General features: G+C 36.2%; 5 protein-coding genes and 1 long non-coding RNA gene across 6 annotated transcripts; 3 read left to right on the top strand and 3 right to left on the bottom strand.

Moving 5' to 3' along the window:
- Positions 1–896: 896 nt before the first annotated feature.
- Positions 897–1,535, top strand: LOC125195094. Its single transcript, XM_048093294.1, has one exon. It carries the CDS (start codon positions 897–899, stop codon positions 1,533–1,535), a length of 639 nt encoding a protein of 212 aa, XP_047949251.1.
- A 1,290-nt stretch (positions 1,536–2,825) lies between these two features.
- On the top strand, positions 2,826–5,155 carry LOC125203260 (laccase-3-like). The gene is made up of 6 exons (XM_048101571.1): positions 2,826–2,942; positions 3,026–3,177; positions 3,275–3,519; positions 3,587–3,715; positions 3,808–4,749; positions 4,823–5,155. The coding sequence occupies exons 1-6, from the start codon at positions 2,850–2,852 to the stop codon at positions 4,951–4,953; spliced, it is 1,692 nt and encodes a 563-aa protein (XP_047957528.1). The 5' UTR covers positions 2,826–2,849; the 3' UTR covers positions 4,954–5,155.
- Positions 5,156–9,090: 3,935 nt separating this feature from the next.
- Positions 9,091–9,536, bottom strand: LOC125207477. Its single transcript, XR_007174016.1, has 2 exons — positions 9,316–9,536; positions 9,091–9,241 (listed from the first exon to the last, which is right to left on the bottom strand). It is a non-coding gene; the product is annotated as an uncharacterized LOC125207477 (long non-coding RNA).
- A 4,982-nt stretch (positions 9,537–14,518) lies between these two features.
- Positions 14,519–17,358, top strand: LOC125195086 (malonyl CoA-acyl carrier protein transacylase-like). The gene is made up of 7 exons (XM_048093287.1): positions 14,519–14,914; positions 15,434–15,519; positions 16,241–16,244; positions 16,388–16,522; positions 16,589–16,765; positions 16,840–16,926; positions 17,023–17,358. Exons 1-7 carry the CDS (start codon positions 14,615–14,617, stop codon positions 17,083–17,085), a joined length of 852 nt encoding a protein of 283 aa, XP_047949244.1. The 5' UTR covers positions 14,519–14,614; the 3' UTR covers positions 17,086–17,358.
- A 46-nt stretch (positions 17,359–17,404) lies between these two features.
- On the bottom strand, positions 17,405–18,143 carry LOC125200960. The gene has a single exon (XM_048098816.1). It carries the CDS (start codon positions 18,097–18,099, stop codon positions 17,599–17,601), a length of 501 nt encoding a protein of 166 aa, XP_047954773.1. The 5' UTR covers positions 18,100–18,143; the 3' UTR covers positions 17,405–17,598.
- Positions 18,144–18,443: 300 nt separating this feature from the next.
- Positions 18,444–19,871, bottom strand: LOC125213804 (mitoferrin-like). The gene is made up of 2 exons (XM_048114547.1): positions 19,158–19,871; positions 18,444–18,546 (listed from the first exon to the last, which is right to left on the bottom strand). The coding sequence occupies exons 1-2, from the start codon at positions 19,764–19,766 to the stop codon at positions 18,523–18,525; spliced, it is 633 nt and encodes a 210-aa protein (XP_047970504.1). The 5' UTR covers positions 19,767–19,871; the 3' UTR covers positions 18,444–18,522.
- Between the last annotated feature and the right edge of the window lie 5,348 nt (positions 19,872–25,219).

Here is a 25,219-nt window from a genome sequence, read left to right as displayed (position 1 = left end):
AAAGTTAAACCATTGGACAAGAACGGAGGAGTACGAGTGTCCACTATAGGAGAGCCGCGGCTCGGTCGTAGCCCGGCCGCGGCTCCCTATAGTGAGAGCCATGAAGATTGGTGGGGGGTGGGGGGGTGGGGGGGAGCACACCGGCGGCCCAGCCGTGGCTCTCCTATTGCAGCGGCTAAGAGCCGCGGCTCTCCCTAATTTCAATTTTTTTTAATATTTTCTTAATTCTATAAATATACCTATTTTTCTCTATTTTTTAGCCCATTCCAAATAATATACACTCTTTTCAATTTATCTCCAATTCTACTTTGGAAAAATGAGTTCCGACGATGAGTTTCAAAAATTGTTCGATAGGGAGTTCGATGAACTGGTTGAAGAGATGCAACGTGAAGCTAACGAGGAGGCAGCGGCGGCGACAGTCGTTCAGTCGTTCCATCATCGGCGGACAATCCGCCGTGACCATGTCGGAGCCGACCTGCGGTTGATGGAAGACTACTTTGGCGATAACCCCCGCTCAAAATGTCGCAACGGCTATTCATCCATATAGAGACGACATTGGTGCAGCGGTACAGGTGCTTCACACTGCGCCGTGATGCTAGCGGCCGACCCGGATTGTCAACATATCAGAAGTGTACCGCTGCAATTAGGCAGCTGGGTGAAACAACTGCCCTAACGACGCTGAGATAGTTTTGTAATGGTATCCAGGACATCTTCGGTCCGGAGTATCTATGGAAGCCAAATGCCGATGAGTGTCAGAGATTGATAAATATGCATGGGAGGGTGCACCATTTTCCGGGGATGATGGGCAGCATCGATTGTATGCACTGGGAGTGGAGGAACTGCTCGGTTGCTTGGAAGGGGCAATTCACATCTAGATTCAAAGGGAGACACCAACGATGATACTGGAAGCTGTTGCTGACTACCGTTTGCGAATCTGGCATGCGTATTTTGGTGTAGCAAGGTCGAACAACGACATCAACGTTCTACATTCGTCTCATCTCTTCAATGACGAGTGTCAGGGTGAGGGTCCGACGGTCAGATTCGTGGCCAACGGCATGCAGTACAACAAGGCATACTATTTGGCCGATGGGATATACCCTCGGTGGCCTGTGTTTGTCAAGACGATCCGGCAACCGGTTGGGCCGAAACAATCCTATTTCGCGGCAAAACAAGAGAGTGCTAAGAAGGATGTTGAGTGGGATTTTGGTGTCCTCCAAGTGCGATGGGCCATTCTACGGTGCCCGGTACGAGTTTGGCACGAAAATGATGACGCCTACATCATGTATGCATGTATCATATTGCACAATATGATAATAGATGACGAAGGATATTCTGCAGAGCGTTGGACACCGGATGAGGGTGCTAGTACGAGTCACGGTATTGCAACCGCCCCACTGCAGATGGATGTACCGCGTAGTAATGCATACTTGATCCAACGGTTCACCGATATGCGGAGGAAAACATCACATACGACACTGGAGGCTGATTTGGTCGAAGAGGTCTTGAATCGTAGGGGAGGAGGGGGCAGAGCGTGATATGCATTCGCGGTGTAGTTTATGTGATGTCGATAATCCTCGTTGTATTATTTTACCCCTTTCTATATAATACAACAAAGATTTGGTTCTAATTTTTGTTTTTATTAAATATGCATTTTTTAAAATTATTATAGTCCAATATTTTTTATTATAGTTAAATTAAAATATACACAAAATGAAAAAAATAATTTATTTGGTGACTTGGACGTGTCCATCCTAGTGTAAAACAAGTTTTTTGGTGGCTCGGCCAAGTTTTATGGCTTGGCCATGATTTGTGGTTTGACCGGCCAACTATAGTGGATACCCTAAGTCTTCTCTATATATATTAGGTGAAACGTCTAAGGTTATAAATTTATAATATTTGACGTGTAAGAGAGAACAATTTTTTTTCTCAAGAAAATACGTGAGTACATCAATATCTTTGTTATGTTATGAAAATAAAAAATTACCTTAGTTTAAAGTTTCGTTTAAAGTTTCGTGTATAGTCCTATTAACTATGACCCAATTAAGTAGAAGTAACAAATTATCAATAAGATTTTATTAATTTAGATCATATTAATGGTTATCCTATGCCCAGGGTTTGCCGCATAAGCATATTTTATTTATCTGATTATGATAATATGCATCCCTCAAAGAAAAAGTTTTAATTATATGCATATAGAAAAAAATCATTCATTTGCATATACAACTTGAAATACTTTTGCAGTGGCTTAATTGACGGATGGGATGATCCTCTATCCCATGTGATTAACGGCTGCAGATGGTATGTTTACGATAAAGACCATAATAATGAATGTTAATTAAGTTAGTGTTTAACACATAATGAGGTTAAAAGGGATAAAATCAGAAACAAGATTGTATAACAAATGCTACTATTGAACTTATTATAATTTGAATTGTTAACTAAATTGATTCTACTTACTTTTATACACATTCACTTTTTTATTTATTTCAAACGCATATTAGGTACTTTGACTTTAGATTTGACCTAATCCTTGCATATATTAATACTTCTACTGAATAAAGCCTTCGGATGTCAACCTATGCACTATCAATATCATTATTTGCCTCAAAAAGAAAACCATTCTTATATTTATAAAATAAAACAACCAAAACATGAGAGGTAGCAAATAATCACCTCAAAAGTTGTTTATAAAACAACCAAAACATGAGAGGAAACAATGGTTGCACCAAATCCTCAATATATAGTAGCTTTAGTTGACACAAACTCTAATTTGCAGTATAAATAGCAAGGTCTACTTCATTCTGAATTCATCACACAAACAAATATCTTCTTCCAATCTTAATTCCACCATGCAACGCACAATTCATTTTCTTGCCAATATTTTTGCTATTATTCTCTCAATCTCTCTAGCAAATGCCGAGACTCACTACCATCAATTTGTGGTATGTCTCTTCTCATTACAAAGTTTTACTACATCTCAATTATTTCCAATTTACTAGGAATGCATGTACTATATAATTTTCAGGTCCAGGCAACTCCAGTGAAGAGGCTGTGCAGAACTCACAACATAATCACCGTCAACGGACAGTTCCCGGGGCCAACTTTGGAGGTCAGAGATGGCGACACCCTAGTCGTCAAAGTCATCAACAGTGCTCGATACAACGTCACCATCCACTGGTAACCGTTTTTTCACTTTACTAGTACATGTCATCATATCTTTGCCATCATGTTATGGTACCTTAATTTCTCATCTATTTTCTTATCTACTTACTAGGCACGGCATTCGCCAAATGAGAACACCTTGGGCTGATGGGCCTGAGTACGTGACTCAGTGCCCGATTCAGCCCGGGGCGAGCTACACCTATCGATTCACCATTGAGAATCAGGAAGGAACCTTGTGGTGGCATGCTCATAGCAGATGGCTTAGAGCTACAGTCTATGGGGCCCTCATTATTCACCCCAAACTCAATGTTCAATACCCCTTCCAAAAGCCAATGACAGAGATTCCTATACTTCTTGGTAAGCAATTAAGCTTGCACTCAAAAATGACAAAATTTTCCCTACTCACATGATTTTTCCTCAACAGGGGAATGGTGGGATAGAGACATCATCAGTGTGCAACGACAGGCGATTTTCACTGGCGCGGCGCCTAACGTCTCTGATGCATACACCATCAACGGCCAGCCGGGAGACCTCTACAGATGCTCAAGAAAAGGTTACCTTAAAATATATCACCAACTCCTACATTGATCAATTACATATTTTTCTCTACTTATGTTCATCATATTTTGGTTTGTTTCAACACAGAAACTGCAAAATTCTATGTCAAATCTGGGGAGACAGTTCTCTTGAGAATCATCAATGCTGCACTCAACCAAGAACTATTTTTCACCGTTGCCAACCATATGCTAACTGTGGTTGGAAACGACGCCGCCTACAACAAGCCCTTCGCCACTAGAGTGATCATGATCGGCCCCGGGCAGACCACCAACGTCCTACTCACTGCGGACCAGCTAGCCGGCCGTTACTACATGGCTGCACGCGCATACGCCACCGCTCAAAACGCAGCATTTGACAACACAACCACCACTGCAGTCTTGGAGTACTACTCTTCTCCTCCCCCTTCCACAAGGCCTCTGATGCCTGCGCTTCCGCGATTCAACGACACAAACTCAGCGACCACCTATACCAGCCAGCTCAGAAGCCTGCCATCCAACAACAACAGAGTCCCAACTCAAATCCATGAAAACCTCTTCTTCACCGTGGGATTAGGCCTCGTCAACTGCATCCCCGGCCCACGCTGCCAGGGGCCAAACAACACGCGCTTCGCTGCGAGCATGAACAACGTCTCATTCGTGCTTCCACGAACCACCTCGCTCTTACAAGCATACTACCAGAACATTCCAGGAGTTTTCACCACGGATTTCCCACCGGTGCCTCCTATTGCGTTCGACTACACAGGCAACGTGAGCAGGAGGCTGTGGCAGCCGCGCCGCGGGACTAAGCTGTACAAGCTCAAGTACGGCTCAAACGTGCAAGTAGTGTTGCAAGACACTGCCATCGTCTCAACAGAGGACCATCCCCTGCATCTCCATGGCTACCATTTCTACGTCGTAGGGCAGGGTTTCGGCAACTTCAATCCGAGAAGAGACACTGCGAGATTCAACCTCGTCGACCCACCTCTTCGCAACACCATCAATGTGCCGGTTGGAGGCTGGACCGTGATTCGTTTTGTTGCGGATAATCCTGGTAAATGTAGCTTGCAACTTAACATGTCTATGTAATTTTTTGTTGAGTACTAATTGTGGTGGTTGTGGTGCAGGGGTGTGGCTGATGCACTGTCACATAGACTCACATCTGAGATGGGGTTTGGCCATGTCATTCTTGGTCGAAAACGGACCGGGGAAGATGCAGTCTGTCCAACCTCCTCCACCTGATCTGCCTCCTTGTTAAGGAGAAATATGTGATTCATGTAATGTGTGTTGATTGTAGAATTTTCTTGGAGCTTTAAGTTTCTTGTTCTTACATTCATTGTCTGTATTTATTAATCAAGAATTTGTATTGGTAGTTTGTAAAGAGTGAAAGAAATGTCATGCTACCTTCTTTGTTCTCCTTCCAAATCTTGTTCATATGCAATTGAATGGTTTTCTACTAAGTTAAGTCAGCACATAAAAAAGGACTAGTAACATATCTTGCAAAATAGAATTCAGTTCAACTAAAATTGAAGCGTTGCTATGGGTAATCATATTAATAGTAGTTCGTTTCTATGTACTTCAAGTTTATCGCCAAGTACTATCTAGAGCATAGAATTTATTGATGGATTTTTATATACTAAAGAACATAAATAAATAAAATATTTAAAGAAAATAGAAGGAAAACGAGGTTTAATCATCAAAGAAGGAAATTTTAGGACATTAACTTCATTGACTATTTAGTACTAATTCAATTATGCATTCAATATTCAATTATGATGAAGTTATACAAGAGAGAACAAATAATTGTTGTTGAAGCTAAGTTGGGGCATACTCCCTCCGTCCAAAAATAATAAGGCAATTGATCTATGTCACGAATTTTAATGTAGAATTGGTAAAATAAGAGAGAAGAAAAAAAATAAGAGAGAAGTAGTGTTAATGTGAGAGAGAAGTTTTAATTCTAGTGGCATAAGTGGTAAAAAAAATAATATGTAGGGTTATTATTTTGTTGAAAACTTTCCATAAATGAATGTGCTCTAATTTTTGTGGACGGCTAAAAATAGTAAATGTGTCATATTTTTTGTGGACGGAGGGAGTATATGTTTTATGGGGCCGATTTCGCATGTGCAAATCTCTATTTCTTCGCGTTCTGAACACATTGGCAAGATGCGGTGCGTTTTCCAGCAATGAACGATTGTGCTAGATGCGAGAGGCTCTTATTTGATGCCAGCCTCCATGTCGCCGAGATAATGAGTTTAGTTTTTTATTCATGTAAAAAACCCGAGACAATGGGGGTGCGAGTGTGTCCGACGGTTTTAAATCTTGTAAATTTTTAATTTTAATCAACTAATTTCTGAATTTTAGTTTTTCTATTGATTTTACTTAGGGGTGAGCAAAAAAATCGAAAACCGAATATCCGAATCGAACCAAACCAAAATTTTGAAATTCGGTTCGGTTTTAAAAATACAAAAATTTCGGTTTTTCGGTTCGGTTCGGTTCGGGCGAAAAAAATAACTAAAAAACCGAATTATATTTTAAATATAATATTATATATATTTATTCTATTAATTTAATATATTATATCATATGTATATAATATATATTCTATTAATTTTATATTATATATATTTATATTCTATTAGTGGGGTGTGTTATATTGCTAACTATTTAAATTGCTAACTATGCTAACTCATCAATATAGTGTATTAAAAATATCAACACAGTGACATCAAAATGTCAACACATAATATCAACATATTAAATTGAAGTTCAACAAAATTATGTGTTGACATTTTAATGTCATCGTGTTAACATTTTTAATACATTGCGTTGATGAGTTAGCAAGTTAGCAACTTAAGAAAGTTAGCAATTGATCACTCCCCTTCTATTAGTATATATAAAATAAAATAATTTATATATATATAGTATATTAATATATACTATTTTTTTTGGTTTTCCGGTTTTCAAATTTTTCGTTTTTCTGGTTTTCGATTTTTCGCTTCGGTTCGGTTTGGATTTTCAACTAAATTCGATTTTTCGAGTTTGGTTCGGTTTTGGCGAAAAACCGAACCGAAACCCGAATGCTCACCCCTAATTTTATTGCTCTTACAATTAAAATAAATATATAAAATTATAAAATAATAAAAATAATGATAAATTTGAAAAATTGAATTGTGACTAAAGTAAGTTATTGTATTGCAAATGATAAGATTGAAATGAGATTACATGACATGATAAATTAACTATAAATGAATTGCCAAAAAATCAGGTTATATACCACTACTGGCCTTATATATGCTCTTATTAAATGCAGAGTTGCGTTTGATTTTTTCAGAAAGCATAACTGTAGTTATAACTACGTATAGATTTGATAGAAACAACACTGCAGATGCCTTATGCTCTTATATTATTGATTTTTTTTTATATTATAATCTGTTTTAAATTAAAATCGCACAATATAATATGCGTACGACTGACCAATTAATTATGAATTTCAACCGAAATGTATAGATTAAATCTTAGAGGATAAAGATACACTTTTTGCTGATGTAGTCGCACTACCGTGTCACAGGTTGTACCATGCGATCACCCTTTATAATTCGATTAAATCTTACTCTAGAAGAATTTGTATACCACAGTTAGATAACTAGACTTTAAGGGGCTGTTCATTTTGATGAGTATTAAAGTATAAAATGGCCAAACAAATTCAAATTTAAAATTCATTAAAGTAAGTAGTATTCCGTATTAGTTAATCATTCTTAATTACACGATGCGGCCACTGTACATACGGAATGATCAAAGTATGGCTAATCTTAAATGCAAAATTAAATAACACAAATTCACTATGATTTATAGTGAAGTATTTATATACTCCGTGAAATATTAAGTTCACTATAATAGCGTTTTGTTTACTCCGTGTTTTCATCAAAGTCGTGTTATGAACTAAATCGCTCTTATAATTAACCATATTCGTATTCTCTAGTTATGCATTCAAATACTGGTAGCCTTTTATCATACATATACCCATTTGTATAGTGAGTATTTGTATGTGGAATCACGTTGTACACTAACTAGTAAGATTTGCAAAATCAATCCTCATTATAGTAACACAAATTTTAGATGTCGCCGGCAAATTAATACAGTAGTATTGGTTTAGTTGTGCCCTAAAGTGTTGTCTTTTCTCTAAAATATACTATATCCATAACCAATCTCCATGTTACAAGTGGCATTTTAATTTTAGGCGTCCCCCCATTCTTCCTGGTCTCCTATCTCCCACATGCACGCATCAAGATCAAGTGTAACAATATCTTAAAATACATACAACTATATACAAGTACAATTTTAAAAAAAAAGTAGTCTTGAATTGATAATTAATATGAATAAACACAATTGTATTAAAAATGAAAAAAAAAACATAAGTAATTAAATTAAAATAGAGGTTGGTGGTGCAAAATAAATAAGAGAAGGGAGTCAACATCCACAGCTATAGAAATTGATGGGGCCATTGTAAAAAGCCTGCAAAGAATTTAAGTCAAAAGGCGTAACAATATAAACCCTAGCCCATAACTCTTTAAATTCTCTCTCTGTACAGAAAGAAATGGCTGACCACTGCATTAACTCTCATCAAATGAATGCCTCACCAGCAAAATCATTTTCTTCCTCATCATATATTCCTCAGATTTCTGCATTACAATTAATGCACTTGTCTATAAAAAGGAAAGGAGAAATTTAATTTCTCTGCAAGGAATTTATGGATACATGTACAAAAATCCCCAACTCATGATGATCAAGAACATGCATATCTCAGTTAGTAGATAGTACAAGAGGTTGTGATAAATCATAAAACAATGGCAATCATGAGTTTCTTGCTATCTACACATTTTTGTATATAGTTATTTTTATACATGTACAATAGGATTCTTTTGTCGCATTATACTTTTTATCAATATATAGGAGTACTACACCATATATTTGTAAGATTATCACAATAGTTGCGGATGTAAAAATTATTAAATTTACAATTTCAAATCCGTGGCTTATGCGGATCTGTGACTCTTTACAATTTAGAAAAACAAAAATAAATACAAAAATTGGGGACAATTATATGGTTGTATCAATGTGTTGGTAAATGGTAATTAATTATTCATCAAACTAGAGAAGAAAAATCAACATAAACGGAGATCTATTAGGACAAAAAAAATTGATAAGAACTTTCTCAAACAATTTAATTCCAACATTATATATAATGAAAGCATAAATTAACTAATTAAATCATTTATTTTTTTTGATCTGTAATCTCATTCTTGCAAATAAATATATCGATGGTTGAATCTTGGTCGTCCGTACTATAAAAAACACACGCATTCGTGTAGACATAGGTAAGAAAAAGAAGAGAGAGAGGCTAATTTTTGTTTGATTTTTGGGAAATTAATCGAAAGAGAAAAGGAAAGTGCGAGAAACGTGGAAAAGGGCTCTCCTCTCTTGTCTGGACTCAAGTTGTCAACATGGCCACTCCCACAATCATCACTAAAAGCCTGCAATTAAACAAACTACACACAAAATATATAAAACAAGAATTATTAATTTCATCCAACAAAGAAAATTTACACTGTAAAAAAATAACTTGGATCAGACGACGACGAAGACAACGAAGCTTGTAGGTAGAAGGAACCGTGAAACTCAGGATGGATAGCGCTATGACATACTCGAAGAAATGCTCGTTAGCTAGCTAGCTAGTTAGCCATGGCGCTATCCCTCCTGAGCTTTACAGTTTCCTTCTCTACTTCTCTACTCTCTCTCTCTCATGAGTTTTGGTCGTTTTCAAGCATTTACATGAATGGTGTAGTGTAGTAGAAAGGGTGTGTATTTATAGGTGGAAAACTTTTTATTTCAATACACCACTACTTTTTTATATAGAGTATATTTAATTGGGTATTATCTTCATCACATGCACCTTTGCAATTGTTACAATCTCCTTTTATTTTGAGAAAAAAAAAGAACATGTTACTTTAACGTGCATTGCCGACTTGATTTGATCAATGCTAAATTAAATTCTAGAATTATCAACCAATGCATGAGAAATTTTAGTTGATCTAAGTTGTGTTTGAATTTTTATTTCAATCTACCCCTTGCATGCTATTATGGACTAGAGGAAAAGTAATTTTGAATAGGACGACTTCATAGTCTTACAATTAAACGGGATAAAAAATATGTATAGATATGCTAACTACAGATCACAATTTAATTAGGTAGTGATGTGATTAATTGTAATTAATAAAGTAGCATATATTCAAGTGTACATTACTATCATAGTATAAGTTTAATGGTTTAGTAAATGATATGGAACATTAGGTAGAATTATTGGATAGCAAAGTGCAGAAAAAATAATAATTGAATTTTTTTAATCAGTAAAAAGACATGCATGTTTTATTTCAAAAAAAATAAAGGTAACATTTTAATTCAAAACAAACTAAAAGAAACTATAGATATTTGGAATGTGCTCGTAGCATAGATGGATGGACAGCCCTTGGTCACATGAATTTCCTGATATTTTCAAGAAAAGGGTTGTGATATAAGCACATTTTATTCTTAATGCCAAATGTCGAACTAAAATATGATTCATATAAGAAAACACATAATTTATTTTAAGACCATTCTAATTTTATTTTCCTGTAATGAAGTAAAACGATTAAATAATAAAGTTCGTACAAATTAAAATGAAGTAAAATGATCTAAAAGAAGTGTATCATTTGCTTGATTTATTTTATCCACTGCATTATAAAAATGGATAGTTAAGATTTGGTCTCTTGTTCGATTTTTAAAATTAATTCGACAATGAATACAATCCTATACGTATACGTGACCATCATCGTATCTTATATGATGACGTTATTTCTTTTATAATATCATTGATTTTTTTTTATATATAAGATGTATGTACCGACAAGTATTTTAACGTGCTTATATTTGACTTTTGTCTTTTAAACATTAAGATTTAAAGTAGTAAATATTAGGAGTACTTTTAAACCTTATAATTTAAATTGTAATTTTTGATTTACTTATAGTTAATTAATAAGTACTGAGTAGCATATTAAACTATACTCCAGTTTTCAAATATTTTACAAATGTCTCATACGATTAAATTATGATGAAATTTGTTGTGATTTTTATATCTTTTGTTATTATGTTGCCACCACATATATAATTATTTAACTACCATAATTTAGAATGATAGCAAATTAATTCAGAAATTAATCAAATTTTATGATTTAAATGACAAAATTACAGAACTTTAATTGAATGGAACATTTATGAAAGGCACAAAAGTTATGACCTCTACTTTTGAAAATGATAAAATATATACACTCCATAATTTTAATTTGAAACTCTTTTTGGATTCTAGTGACAATTTTTGGCTCAGTGGTGGATATACATGTGAAATATAGCGTGCGTGTCATATATTGAAATGACTTAATTGACTTCATTAAAACATTTTTTATATATTCTATATTATAAAGTTGAACATATTGAACTATAAATTAAAGTATTCGGAGTGGGTTATATTATCTTTATTGTTGGAGTTGTATGAATTATTCTACTTTCATGATGATGGTAAGGCATTCTTTTTAGCTCAACCAATTGAAAGTAGGGATTTGAGAAGCTTCTTATTTAAGTCCCACCTATCATGTTAACATGTTTGTTAGGTTAATTATTATTATATTTATATTGTTGTCTTGTCTGATATTAGAAGTTAATGAGAATAGTTTATATCACTTCTTTGAAATTTGTCTACTTTAATCTTCAAGAAGATTGGTTGTTAGAATTACTCCACTATTTAATCAAGAGTTAACCATTACCAATAATGATGATATAAGTGAATCTGATTTACCATATTAAGTAATAAAAAGCAAACAAATAAAGATAAAACAGTAGCGAAAGACTTTGTATAGCCACCACACAGTTGCCATGTAAATCGTAATAGTATATAGTTTATGTTGGCATTACTTTTTTATATTTTATTTTATTTTTTTGTTATGGAATGTCCATATTAAATATATTGAGCAATTAGAAAATTACGATTTCGGATGCTAGACACAAATTATTTGAACTAATCATACTAATCTTGTTTGTCACTATCCCAACATAGTATCGTTTATTGTAAAAATCGAATATTACTTCAAGAGTAATCATGCTAACCTTATTACTCCTGAATTACGTGGTTTCCAACTCCTAATACATTGAGAATTAAATTTATGTTGCACAATGCTGAAGTACCTATTCTTTTTTCTAATAAATGAATATAATTTTAAAGCTCGTGTAACAGTGCGATAAATGAATATAATTTTAAAGCTCGTGTAACAGTGATTCGCACGTGACACATTTGATCTAATTAGATATTAACCATTAAGCCAGCACACGTACACTACTGAAACACTAATCTTGATATATAGGCTGAAAGTAGATTTTGTCCTATTGTTTGTGGTGTTCACTTATAAATGTCTCATCATTATGGTAATCCTCATTACATATCTAATATAGTAGTTTAAATGTTGAGAATAAAATATCAATAGAAAAAAATTTCAACGATCGAAATATTAATATAGTAGCCGAAGTTAGATATCATTATACATGTGACAATACACATTTGTGGTGTACTATGAAAAATTTTTAGTTTTACTTAATTATGTCATGTCGTTTAGGGGCTTTTTACTTAATTTTATCTCAACGTTCGAGGCATTTACTTGATTTTGTCTTATAAAAACATTGAACCGGAACAAATTGAAGGAAAGTGTTCATCGAAGAATATTCTAACACCAAAAATTTATCTAAGGTGTCGTACATATGTTTTGATTAAGTACAAAAAATGAAATTTACTAGAGACACACATTAGAAAAATCTACAATTGAGACAACGACGATTGTTTGCTCATTCTCTACGAGTTAGTTCCTTCATATTCAATCTCAATACACACTCTCATTAATAGTCCTATAATTTTTCCCATCACTTTTCTTTACACAGTTAAACAATGTCAAAATGAGTCTTTAAATTGTGTACGAAGAGACTAGTATACAATTACAAAGCAAGTAATTGTATTCTTTGTTACAATTAACTCTGTGCATTGTTTACTTGAAATCTTGAATCTTGAACTTGATAGACAAATCTTCACCTCAAAATTGAGATTAAGCAAAAATTAGGCAAAGAAATAAATAAATTAGAACCTGTCGACACAAGTTGATCGATTTGTATTCATCAGTTTGTATTAGCTGTCAGCATATCATTTTGTCCCCATCCTAGTTCTTGCAACATAAATAAAATATATAGAGCTGTAAAACGTGATTATATGAAGCTGATAATTGGACTTCATGTTTGGAAGCTTGACCAAAAATGGTCTAGCCATGATTCCATCGAGGCGTGGGCTTTTCCACAATTTATGCCATTTTTTCCATTTTAAGCATTACATTATTTTGACCATTACCCTCTTGATGTAAAAGGATGAAATGCCCATCATAAATGTAAATCAATGATTCATCTCATTTTATGTTCGATTTTAAAATCGAATCCGTATTTTTGAAGCATTCAGTTTCTAACAAATAGTACTCTTATTTCAATAAATCTAAATATAGTATAGAATTTGTGGCTGTAACATTAAGGTCCTTCTTCATATATAGGAGTAGAATAGAACGAAGATGAGATTGAATGAAGATAAGAATAGTAATAATTTTCTTAAAATTTTTATACTATTTTTAGTTACATTCCATTAAACTGTATCAAGCAATAAATAAACTAAAGAGTGAACTATAAAAATAGTCCTTGGACTATGCGTTTATCTCGTCAATAAATCCTGGACTTTAAAAATATCCTCAGACAACTCTGGACTAAGCGTTTATCTCAAAAATGGTCCTTTTTCACAATTTCGTGACGAAAATACCCTTTTGGGAGTTTTGGGCAGTTTGTTCTTTTTACATTTTAAATCTGATATTGTTTCAGTGATATACTAAATTTGATATTATTTCAAAATTATCATTCTTTTTCCTTTTGTTATCCTTCACTTTGTTTCTTTATTTCAATATTAGATTTAATTTTATAAAATTAAATTTTAAATTTCAATTTTTAAATATCAATAATTTTTTTTAATTATTAAAATTACTAGTATTAAATAACAAATTAATAGTTTTAATCAATATTTGATAATATCTAATATTTAATCAATAAGGTACGATGACGCCTTAGTTTTAATCAATATTTAATAGTTTTAATCATAAATAGGTCATATAACACGATTTATTCCGAAATAAATATGCATCTAACGATTTTTTACACATTAATTTCAAATTTCATAGTACTACTAAACTTTGTGAACAAAATTTACACTCACGATTAAATTTCAAAAAAATTAGATTTATGTACACTATATTGACCAAAAAATAAAATTAGCTCAATGTAAGAGAGATAGATAAGGCAAGAATATAAATAGTGAAGATATGTTAAATTTTGGTTCGTACTGATTTTTCACAAAATGAATTATAACAAACGAAGCTTGCAATTCATCCATCCATCTTATTTCCGATGAAATACGCCAGAATTTAATAGTCGATATTATGTATATCACCCACCATATAAACATGTATCATCCTAACGACGATAGCTAACATAGCCACATGCTTATACTCGGGTACACGTAGAAAAGTTTGTGATTTTATAATTTAATGTGTAAAAAGTACAGGACGGACCATTGTTTGATCTTCTTTAGTGATTTATTTGTGAATTATAAACTATTAATGCTTTTTAAAATTAATAACCGCACGGTGGAAAAAAAAGAAAACTACCTTAGGTGGTAAAGTGTGCAGAAGGATAGCCGTTGGAGCCGACGGCATTTCTGAAGCTGCTGCTTCGTTTACTCCGCCAAACACTCCCTTATTTTGATGCATGCTCTTCTCCACCACCACAACAACCGCTTCCCCCTTCACCTCATTCGCTTTACTCCTCGCTCCGCCGCAATGAGTTCCGCAATCGCGCTATCCTCGATTTCTCTCCGAGACCCCAATTCCTTCAGGAGCTCCGTCTCTCTGAGCTTCAGAAATGAGACTAGGAGGGTTTCGCGGTCGAATTTGGGGAAATATAGGGTTTTCATGAGCGTCGCCGTCGGATCGGATGCGGCGGTCGTTGATGACGCACTCTTCAAGGACTACACGCCTTCTACTGCTTTCCTCTTCCCCGGCCAGGTCAGTGTTTGATTTAAGCTTTTGCAGTTTGGTTTTAGTTCTGCGGTTAATGTCTTACAGATTAGATTCGCTGATTAAGTTTTGGATTAGTACTTCAATTTATAGCTCCATTGTTGTTTGATTTACAATGGCTAGTTTAATGTTGCACGATGAACTGCAAAAAGTGTTTATTTGATGATCAAGTTGCTTGTTAGTTTCCTTTATTGTTACTGGACCTTCAATAAGTATTTCCTTGCAAGTGCTACAATCAAAGTTATAACTGTGTGATTGAATAGTTCAATTGAGTAATATGTATATTGGAATTGAGTAATATGTCTGTGAAAGAAGAATGACAAAAGACACAAAAAGTTATGCTCAGGTTTACTTATAAATAAATGTGTATAGATTAAAAATGTCACTGTTTTGTAGAAATGCTTTTAGGACATTTGTTCTTGTGTATCTGTTGATGCTTCATTGAAATGATATGCTAGCTGTTTGGGTCGTATTTGTGTTATTTCTCATATTTGTACTTCTTTGAAGGGTGCGCAAGCCGTTGGAATGGGGTTGGAAGCTCAAAAGGTGCCTGCTGCAGCTGAATTGTACAAGAAAGCTAATGATATTTTAGGGTAAGCTCAACACTATGAAGTAGTAGTTCTTTGTTTTTCCAAATGTTATATCCCTGCTCTAAGTTTTTCCTAAATTGGCTACACTAATCTGCTGTCGTATTTTTTCATTTTATGTCCAGGAATTACATAAATTACTCTTAGACAACTATTATATTGTTGAATAATTTAAGAAGTTGAAACTTGACAATGTTCCCACATGGTGCTCCCTTTAAATGTGTTAACTGTTGATACCTTACTTATCTTGGTCCAATCTTCCGTTACCAATAGATCTTCTTGCCATAGTTGAAATGTGACTGTGTGAGAGTCTATGTGACAGTGCATCAGCGAAACCCCTGCATCTAAGAAGTTGAAACTTGACAATGTTCCCACATGGTGCTCCCTTAAAATGTGTTAATTGTTGATACCTTATGCACAGTAAGTTTTTATATGGCGGATTCATATTTAAATAGAGATGGCAATAGGTTAGATTCACGTAGTATTTCACACTCCAAAGTCCCCATCCACAGTCCAGACAGAGGGTCTGTTATTCTTATCCTACCCAAATTCCCTATGACCACCCACAACCTATATGTTGTTATAATAATAAGCAAAGAAAAGTCAGAATTAAAAAAATGTTAAACAACTAAAGTTAGTAATACAGTAAATGTCTTAGAATTAATTCATCCTAAAGAAAAATAATTATTTCTGTATTGTTTTTTCTGAATTTAGTCTTTAAATATAGATATGTATGTACTCACTATAAGTCAATTGGGTTCAAGTGTTGGTGTGGATACCCATTGCTATCCCATTCCCTTTTACCCATAATTGGACCGAAAAGAATTCCTAGCTGCCCTCCATTCGGATGGGGAAACTGCCATCTCTACTGTAGTCACTCTGCTTAGTCCTTACCTTGGTCATACTCACAAATTACTTGTTCTCACAGGGAAACTATGCTGTCTCTGGAGGCCTTAAAGGAATTGAAGCAGTTGAAGCAAAGGCGAAAGCATTTAAAGCTCGAATGACAGTAATACTCTCCTTCTCTTGGAATTGCTCTTGGTCACCAGATTTTTGACCTCAGATATGAACTTAGGTCCGGTTAGCAGTTGCTGGAGCTTTCCACACAGGTTTCATGGAGCCTGCCGTATCAAGATTAGAAGCCGCTTTGGCATCGACTGTAATCAGAAAACCCAGAATACCAGTCATATCCAATGTTGACGCAGAACCACATGCAGACCCAGAGACGATCAAGAAAATACTTACTCGCCAGGTAAACATGGCTTCCATTAATTATCTTCAGGAACCAGATTACATTCAATCATTCATGTCTATTGACAATTCTAGGTGACTTCTCCTGTCCAATGGGAGACAACCGTGAAGACATTGTTGAGCAGAGGCTTGAAAAAAGGCTATGAATTAGGACCTGGGAAGGTAGAACTCAACACTGTAGAATTTATAGGTCTCAAGATAAGAAACATACTACGAACTTGATTTTCGATATTGAGCCAATCTTGATGTACGTTTTAGGTCATTGCTGGCATTGTGAAAAGGATGGACAGAGGTGCTGACATTGAGAACATTGGTGCCTAATCATAATATCCCATGCTACTTCTTCAAGACGATTTTTGCCAAAATCTCTCTGCGTATACAAACAAGACTTCGTACAGCAGATAGGATCTTGAGACCAACGTCCAACGTTGTGATTTCAGAGACCCAACCAGATTTATCTGTAGTTTCAAATTTGAAAATTTAGCTAGAACCTAGAAGCAATAGATGGTACTGATATTTTGAAATTCATGACAGTTATTTGTGGATGATTAACTTTACCCACCCTTTTTCATTATTGGCAATTTTTGGCACCAAGTTTTTATTTTTGTTTAATGTTACTAGTATATTGCAACAGAGAAGAAAACACAATCACACAAGTGGTGAAAATGATGGATTCAAATCAGAATTCCTGCAATTGCAAACACTTTCAGCCGATCATGAATTCTACATTAGAATAGTCTAACAAAGGCATTCAATTTCATCAAAAAGCAATAAATGAAAATTGATCAATTAGGGGCTTCAATTTTTAGCAAACAATATACACGATCGGTAAAATCAGTGATCAATCGGTGCAGAGGCGGCGGAGGACGGCGGCCGCAACCTCCGGAGCCGGTCAATCCACTGATCCTCGGGGATCTGGCCTGCCCAGTCCGGAGCGCCGCCGCCGAAGGAGATCTGACGCATCGCATCCATCACCCTGCCGGTGTTCTCCGCCGTGAGAGGAGCGTTCCGACGCGCCTCGTCCTCTCTGAAAGCTCGCTCAATCGCCCTCTCAGATTCGGTCGCCTCCTCGACTTCCTTCTCTGCATCGTCATCGTCATCGCTTATGTCAAGCGACGATACTCCGTTTTCCAGCCAGCCATTTGGTAGTTGATGGAAAGTAGAATTCGGATCTCGATCGGATAGATCTCCTTCGCCGGCGGTGTCGTCTGAGTCTTCGGCGCCGTTATCGACGGAGGAAATAGGCTGGTAGTAGTCGCTTGAATCGTCGGCATTGGAGTCCGAGTCGCTTCCGCAGACGCCGTTATCCTCGTGCGAATCAGCTGATGCGTTCATCGCTGCAGCTCCACAACCAAAAACCCCCAAATCGGTAAAACACTCTAATTAATATACCCCACTTGAAAATAAAAAAGGAAATGTGTTAGATTGAGATATTTTAAAAAAAATTGTTAATGAGAGTGAATTGAGTATATACTAGATAGTAAAACTTACGTATTTACATTCAGGGGTTCGATCATATCATAACTTATATTTATGTGATAATCTAATAATCCTATCATTTTATGGGTCAAAAGTATATACTCATTAAAAATGATATTTATACACAATAAAATATTATTTTTTCAGTATGCATAAAATGATATTTTTCGTCCATAAAATGATGATTATTAGGTTATCATTCCCCTCATGAGGCCCACGTACCCATCCTTCTTTACTATTGTTCCACAAACATCTTGTATCGAACCACTCTCGAATCTATCACACCCGCATACCCCCTGGCCCCTGCCAACAAAAACACAGGAAATAGTCATTCCAAAGTTTACATTTTTACTAGTACATGTTTCTGCTTTACATTTGACAACTAAATGTGCCAAATGCCAATCCAACTACTTCTTATCTACAATACTAAGTATCATCACATTATTCATTTCAATTTTCTAATAACTCTGTCTGCTACATACATCTGAGATTGGATATTGTTTGCACTTGGGCTCAAGACTTTTAGCTCAAAACAGAAAAATACTCTTACCTTTTGCTAGACTTCAAAAACGTACTCATGTCAACAGGGAATCAGATTTCATATATATTTGAAACTACTTTGTAATTTTTCTTTTCCCTGCCAAATACTCCTAGTATTGACATCAAATTAAGAAACTTTTTCTTATTCCAACTAATTCAATCCTTCCACTAGCCACATAATGACAAAAGCAAAAGGTACAATGCTAGTTTTCCTTTTGTTTCAACAATTTAAAGCGCAGCATTAAAAACATTCTTCAATCAAAAGACAAATCAGTCAAATTTTCAAAGAGCCTTGCTTTTCACATAAATTGCTTTCCAGCTAAATACTATTCCTATATTAATCTCTTTCAAGTTTCAAGTTTCAACGAAAATACCTGGCATTGCAATTGAGTCTTGACCACATCTAACGGCGTCGTCACGGCAGCAGCCAGAGCCCCCGCCGTAGCATGAACCACAAACTTCTCCTCCCCGGCGCTCTCCGGCGACACATTCATCAACCCTCTCTTGGCCGCCTCGTACGTCGCAAAATGCACCGCCGTGAAGGGCGCATTCATCACCACAGTAGTTCTATAAGAGACGAAAAAAGCCCCAATCCCCTCAGCTGGAGGCGCTGCTTCACCATATCCATCGCTGGCCACGGTGGCGCACACCCCCGCCGCGGCGTGGCTGCTAGGGTTTCCGCCGGAGAAGCTCCACTTGCACGCCTCGTAGTCGTAGACGGCATGGGCGGGGCCGGCGCCGATCCCCATGGCGGCGATGCCGCGGTAGAAGCCGGTGGCGCCTTCGGATTTGAGGATGGATCGGATGGCTTGATTGACGGTGGCGGAATTGAGCGGGCAGGAACTTAGGGCTTGCATCTGCGTTTTGATGGTGTCGACGGGGAACATGGCCATGTGCTCCGCCATGCCGGCGACGGAGCCGGCGATCATGAATTGCCAGAATTTGAGGCCGTCGTGAGGCAGGGCGGAGGTGTCGGCGGCCATTGGCGGTGGGAATTGGGGAGAAGGGATTGGGATTTGGCCATATAGAGAAGAGAAGGAGAGTCGTGATTGAACGAAACTTGGAAGGAGTCAACAATTGGATTCCAATTCGAATGCCAACCACTTTAACTAAAATTAATACTCCCTCTATCCCATTAGAGCGTCTCCACCGGCGGATGTCCCGGTAGGATGTCGGCGACGTCTGACCGCACGTCCGCCCACGCCCGTCCCGAGTGCCCCTCCCATGGCTTCGCCCCTCGCGCGCACATCCGACCGGACGTCCGCCACACTAGCGAAGGTCGGACGTCCGAGATTTTTTAATTTTTTTTAATAAACTCTATAAATAGGGCTCCCCCAACTTCATTTCATTCACACCACTTGTGTTGACAAGTTTCTCTCTCTAAATCTACAAATTTTATTTCTATTACAATGGAATACAATAGGAACTCCCCCACCACGAGCGGAGGAAACACACCCTCGATTCCCACCGGATTGGAGGAAGTGGTCGACCAATGTCGACGCGATTTAGGGATGCCACCCATTGATGATTATGGCGTCGAGATCGGGGGCGGGGACGTCGGAGGCGGCAGCGGCACGGGCGGGGGACGAGGACGAGGAAGAGGAGTGAGAGCCGAGGGTATTATGTAATTTTATTTTTAAATTATGTTTTTTTTTAAAAAGTATATCACATAATTTGTGAAATAACTAAGGGCGATTATGTTATATATTTTTTTAATTATTATTATTATTATTATTATTATATTGAAATATAATTTATTAACTTAATAAAATAATGATTTTATTAGACAACTATAATAAAAATATATATATAATATGATTAAAATTACGTAATTCTACTCATCATCGACATGGCAAAAGTGTGCCTACATTTCATTAACTAGATCTTGTCACAATTGGTCATGTTGCTTTTTATTACACGTCAACTCATGAGGAGTGTTGTCGTGCTGAAATATTCTAGGTCCCGTTGTGGATTCGCTAATAAATTATTTGTTGATCCGTCGTTTCTCTTTCCTGATGTGTGTATGTCTTACATCGACTTTCATTGGCTTCTTGCGCAAATCATGCATCGCTCCCACACCTGCATTATAGGTCATCTAGAAAAATTGGTTATAGTTGATGTCTAGGAAGCATCGTCATTGGTGAATGGATCCATTGAGTCGACAAAATGAAAGTGAAATAAACTGTGTGATGGGAATGGAGAATGGCAATAAGTAGATCATAAGTTGTGTAGAATATATTCGGAGTGCATAGACATTCACATAATAAAAAAAGAAAAAATTGTGAATGATAAACTAAAAAATTAGTTGTTTGACTAGTCACACATTTTTTTTAAAGTTAATTTTTGGGCAAAATATTAATGGATGTCCACGTGTAAGCCACCCACAGGTCGACGCATTCACGTGCTTTTGCAAGCATGGGAGAGAAACGACGCGTGGTCATGACAGTCATAATGTCGCACTTAGGCACTGGGCACGTGGATGTGTACTTTGAACAAGTCCCGAGCACATTAACATCAGTATCTTAATTAATTTTATGTCAAATCATCCTTATCTTGGGAGGAAAATGGAACTAGGCCACGAATATGGTGGTATAGTCCAGCTCCACGCATTGCAAGAGAGGGCAAAGTGGGCATCACCAAGTACGAGGCTGCGTGGACAGTGCGCCCGCTTGATTGGTAGTTTGGTGCGGCCAACGCTCACGTTGCAGCTTGCTAGACTACACCGTAAGTGGGGTGGACTGAGGGAGTGTTTATTCCAATATATATTCAATTTCAGCCCAACTCATAGGCTATAAATGGCGGATCTAGAATCGGATAAATCTTAAATTTCATTATAATGTCTCAGGGATGTATTCACATCCTTTTTGCATCTTTTGTTCTTTTTCCTTCTCAATCTCGGCCCTTCATTTTCAAAATCTAATGGCTGATTTTTATGCCACATGAATTTAATGAATTAATAAAAAAAATTCAAAAAGGGCATTTAGGGGAGTAGTAAATAGGCGGCAGTTAATGCATTTCCATAATTCACGCCTTCAATTTCAGATTGAAGAAAATAATGTTGAAAGGAAATTGAATTCATGCCTTTTGGATTTAACAATCTATGGGGCTAGGTTGTAGTACCCACTCACAAACGGAACCATATCAAAGGGCAAAAGGGCAGAGAGTTTGAATCATTCCCCTTGGGTTTAACAACCCATAAGGCTAGAGTATAGTACCACCATATGAATTAAATTTTATTTTTTAATACGTTTAAGATTTGGTACAGTAAATAATGTACAAATAGTATATAATGAAGCACATTCGTATCAGATGTACAACTTGAAGAGAATAACGTTGAAAGGAAATTGAATTCAAACCATCCCAAGTGCTTTACATCATCATAAATCTAGACGAAATACCCTACAAATCTATTTTAAATCAGTTGGACACCTCCTGAAATACATGTTATTGTCTTTCTTGTTTCGACTAGGTGCTGCAAAATCCTCTCTCACTGGGACCGCCACAGAGCCGCCGCTGCCGCCGCAGCGCACAAGGAATGAAGTTTGATCCATGGGCATGAGCATTTCCAAACAAGCCTACTTGGTTCATCTTCCTCCAACACTTCCTAGTTTGGTGAATTGAGATTGTCATTGCTGCCAAGTTCCCCCAACACCTTCTGGTATAGCAAAACTAATTATATGTATCAATGATGTAACAGATCAATAATGTACAAAAATATATGTATAATGCATGTGTAATAGCTGCTGGGGTTTGGAGCCCCTTGCACAGCGGAAGACTTGTACAAAACAAATAAATCAGACACGGATCTATTTGACCGATTATGCGATTAATCAATTCACATGTTAAACAGATAATTACATGCTAGAACGCAAATAATTCATGCTTAGAAAATATAAATCCTAAACATGATTTCTACGGTTTAGAGTTACCGATTTGATTCTCCAAAGAATCGTCGATTGCTCGCGCCTTCTCCACGTGATGATCTTCAATACTAGACCACGGATCTTCTGACTGGTTCCCGAACTGTATCTCGATATCGGGGTGGGCTGATCTTATCAAAATACTAGGACTCGAATAAAGAAGACAGAAAATTCCTCACGGAGAAGAGCTGAAGAATTTTCGAACTCCTCTACTAATTAGAGAGGGGGGCGAAAATTTCCTCTACTAATAATTGTGTTTCTGTCTTTCCTTTATTCTCCTATTTATATTAAGTTCATATTGAGCCCAGTCAGGGATCTATGGAAGGTTTTGGATATGGGCTCCTCCAATTAGCTTTTTACTAATTAAATTGAACCCCAATTTAATATAAGCTTTTAATTGGAATATTACGAGCAACCACTACAGAAGTAATATTGCACTCCCCATCCAAATCTGAAATTACAAGTAATCCGGGTTTCCATTATTTAAATTATTTATTTCCCGCGCTTAAGATATAAATTTCCATTAATTAATTAATGTCTGCTATGAACTTAATTAATTAACATCTTATCAATTCCAAGAGTGGACTTAGCAAGAAACACTTATTTATTATTCATAGAGTAATAAAACTCCAACTGGCTAGTTTCCGAATAATAAAACCTTGTTCAAGCTCCTCTTGTGGACATTATCAAACGAGACTCACCTCGCGCACGATTCAACATAATAGCAATCCTAGCACCGCTAGATATTAATCACCACTACCCAATATATCAGGATTATTGGGTTGTGAAAAACCCGCACCATTTGATAAGTCAAAGTAGTGCATAATCAATACCGTATGCTCAATGCTAACGTATGTAGATTAAGAAATAGTTATTTATCAAGACTTAGTCTTTCAGTAGATAGCATAAAGACACGTCTTGCTGTTAGATCCATTCAGTGCTATACCACACTAACGTCATCTTATTTTAGTAAGGCTTAGAAATAATCGGACTGACATTGCAACCTTTCACGATAGGTAGTCTAAGCCTATCCGGGTTGTGAAATTCTTCTTTTTCTTTTGCAAAGCTTTGCATAGAACCGACTGTGTTACCTTAAAGTGGACGACACCCACAACCAGTCTACTAAGCAAAAGACTTAGACTTTGTTTGCTTCTTATACATTTAAATGTTTATAAAACATCTTATAAATGCACAAGCAAACACAATGTAATAATATACTGATTCTATTCGTGCGAAACTGCTCGAATAATACTGAATCGGGTTAAAAATGGATTATAGAGTTTTATGTATACAAACAAGATTCTATTCGAGCGAAACTTGCTCGAAACATGCTTTTCAGTATACCAAACCTAACAATAGCAACAACAGTAATGGTTAATATAACAGGTCAGTAATGTAAGATAAATAACACATAATGCAAGACAATATATTAATAATGTATCAAAAGATATTTAAATTTCCCATGCAACGCAGTAATGTGCCAAGAAGTTCATATAATGAGTAGTAACTGACTAATAATGTACCAAACTTTATATATAATGCTTGTATTACAGCAAACACAATATACATGAAATGAACTCGGTGGATGTCTATCGACAGTACAGGTGGTCGATTTTCTTTCCCCTCGGCTTCCTCTTCTCTGCGCCTTCACGGGCTGTACTAGTCTCAGCTTTGTCCACGGCTAATCTTTGCCGAAGCTTCTGGCTAATGCGATTGGAATAAAATCATCAACCGCTTCGTCAAACTCAAACCGGCGCTGCTTAGATGCTGTCCAGAATAGGAAACAGAGTTGTATCAGATGAGTATTGTGTAATGCAGAAACCAAAGGTCAGTAAAAATATAATGCACAAATCTTCATACAATAATGTATACGTTCCATCAATTGATGCAACAAGAAAGACAGATATGTATATCAAACCGTAAATGATTAATAATGTACCAAACTGTATATATAATGCAGTAAGATGTTGTCAACAAAATCGACCAAAACACTAATATAAAACAGTAATCAACTAAAAAATTCAATCATGGACAGAATTATAAAACAAATTGTGAAATCGTTTATTACAAAACACAATTCGATGCAAAATCGTTTAGTAGAGTCAACCACAACCTAATATCAGTAAGGTTTCCTCAACAAAATCGAACAAAACACAAATCTAAATCAGTAATCAACTAAAAACTTCATTAATGGTCAAAAATCTAAAACAAATGAACACCAATTCATGATTTACAGAAAAAATCGAACAAATATTTGTGCAAAACATGAAATTGGTTGCTACAAAACTGTGAATCGTCGACTATGTAGTGTTTTAAAGCCGAAAATCGACAGTACAGAAGTGGATCTTTCCAAAAATCAGAACTTTAGAAACACTCCTTGTTGTCGACTGCGACGATTACCTTACTTTGGCGGACGAAACCCTCTTTTTGGAGATGACCGATGATTTTTAACGGACGATTGCATTACTTCAGCGGATAGAGCCCTCGATTTGGAGATGACCGATGATTCTACCACG

This window comes from Salvia hispanica, chromosome 1 (genome assembly GCF_023119035.1).
Source record: "Salvia hispanica cultivar TCC Black 2014 chromosome 1, UniMelb_Shisp_WGS_1.0, whole genome shotgun sequence".
NCBI lineage: Eukaryota > Viridiplantae > Streptophyta > Magnoliopsida > Lamiales > Lamiaceae > Salvia > Salvia hispanica.
Note: the sequence above shows the minus strand (reverse complement) of the source record. Positions and strands in the feature narration are given on the sequence as shown.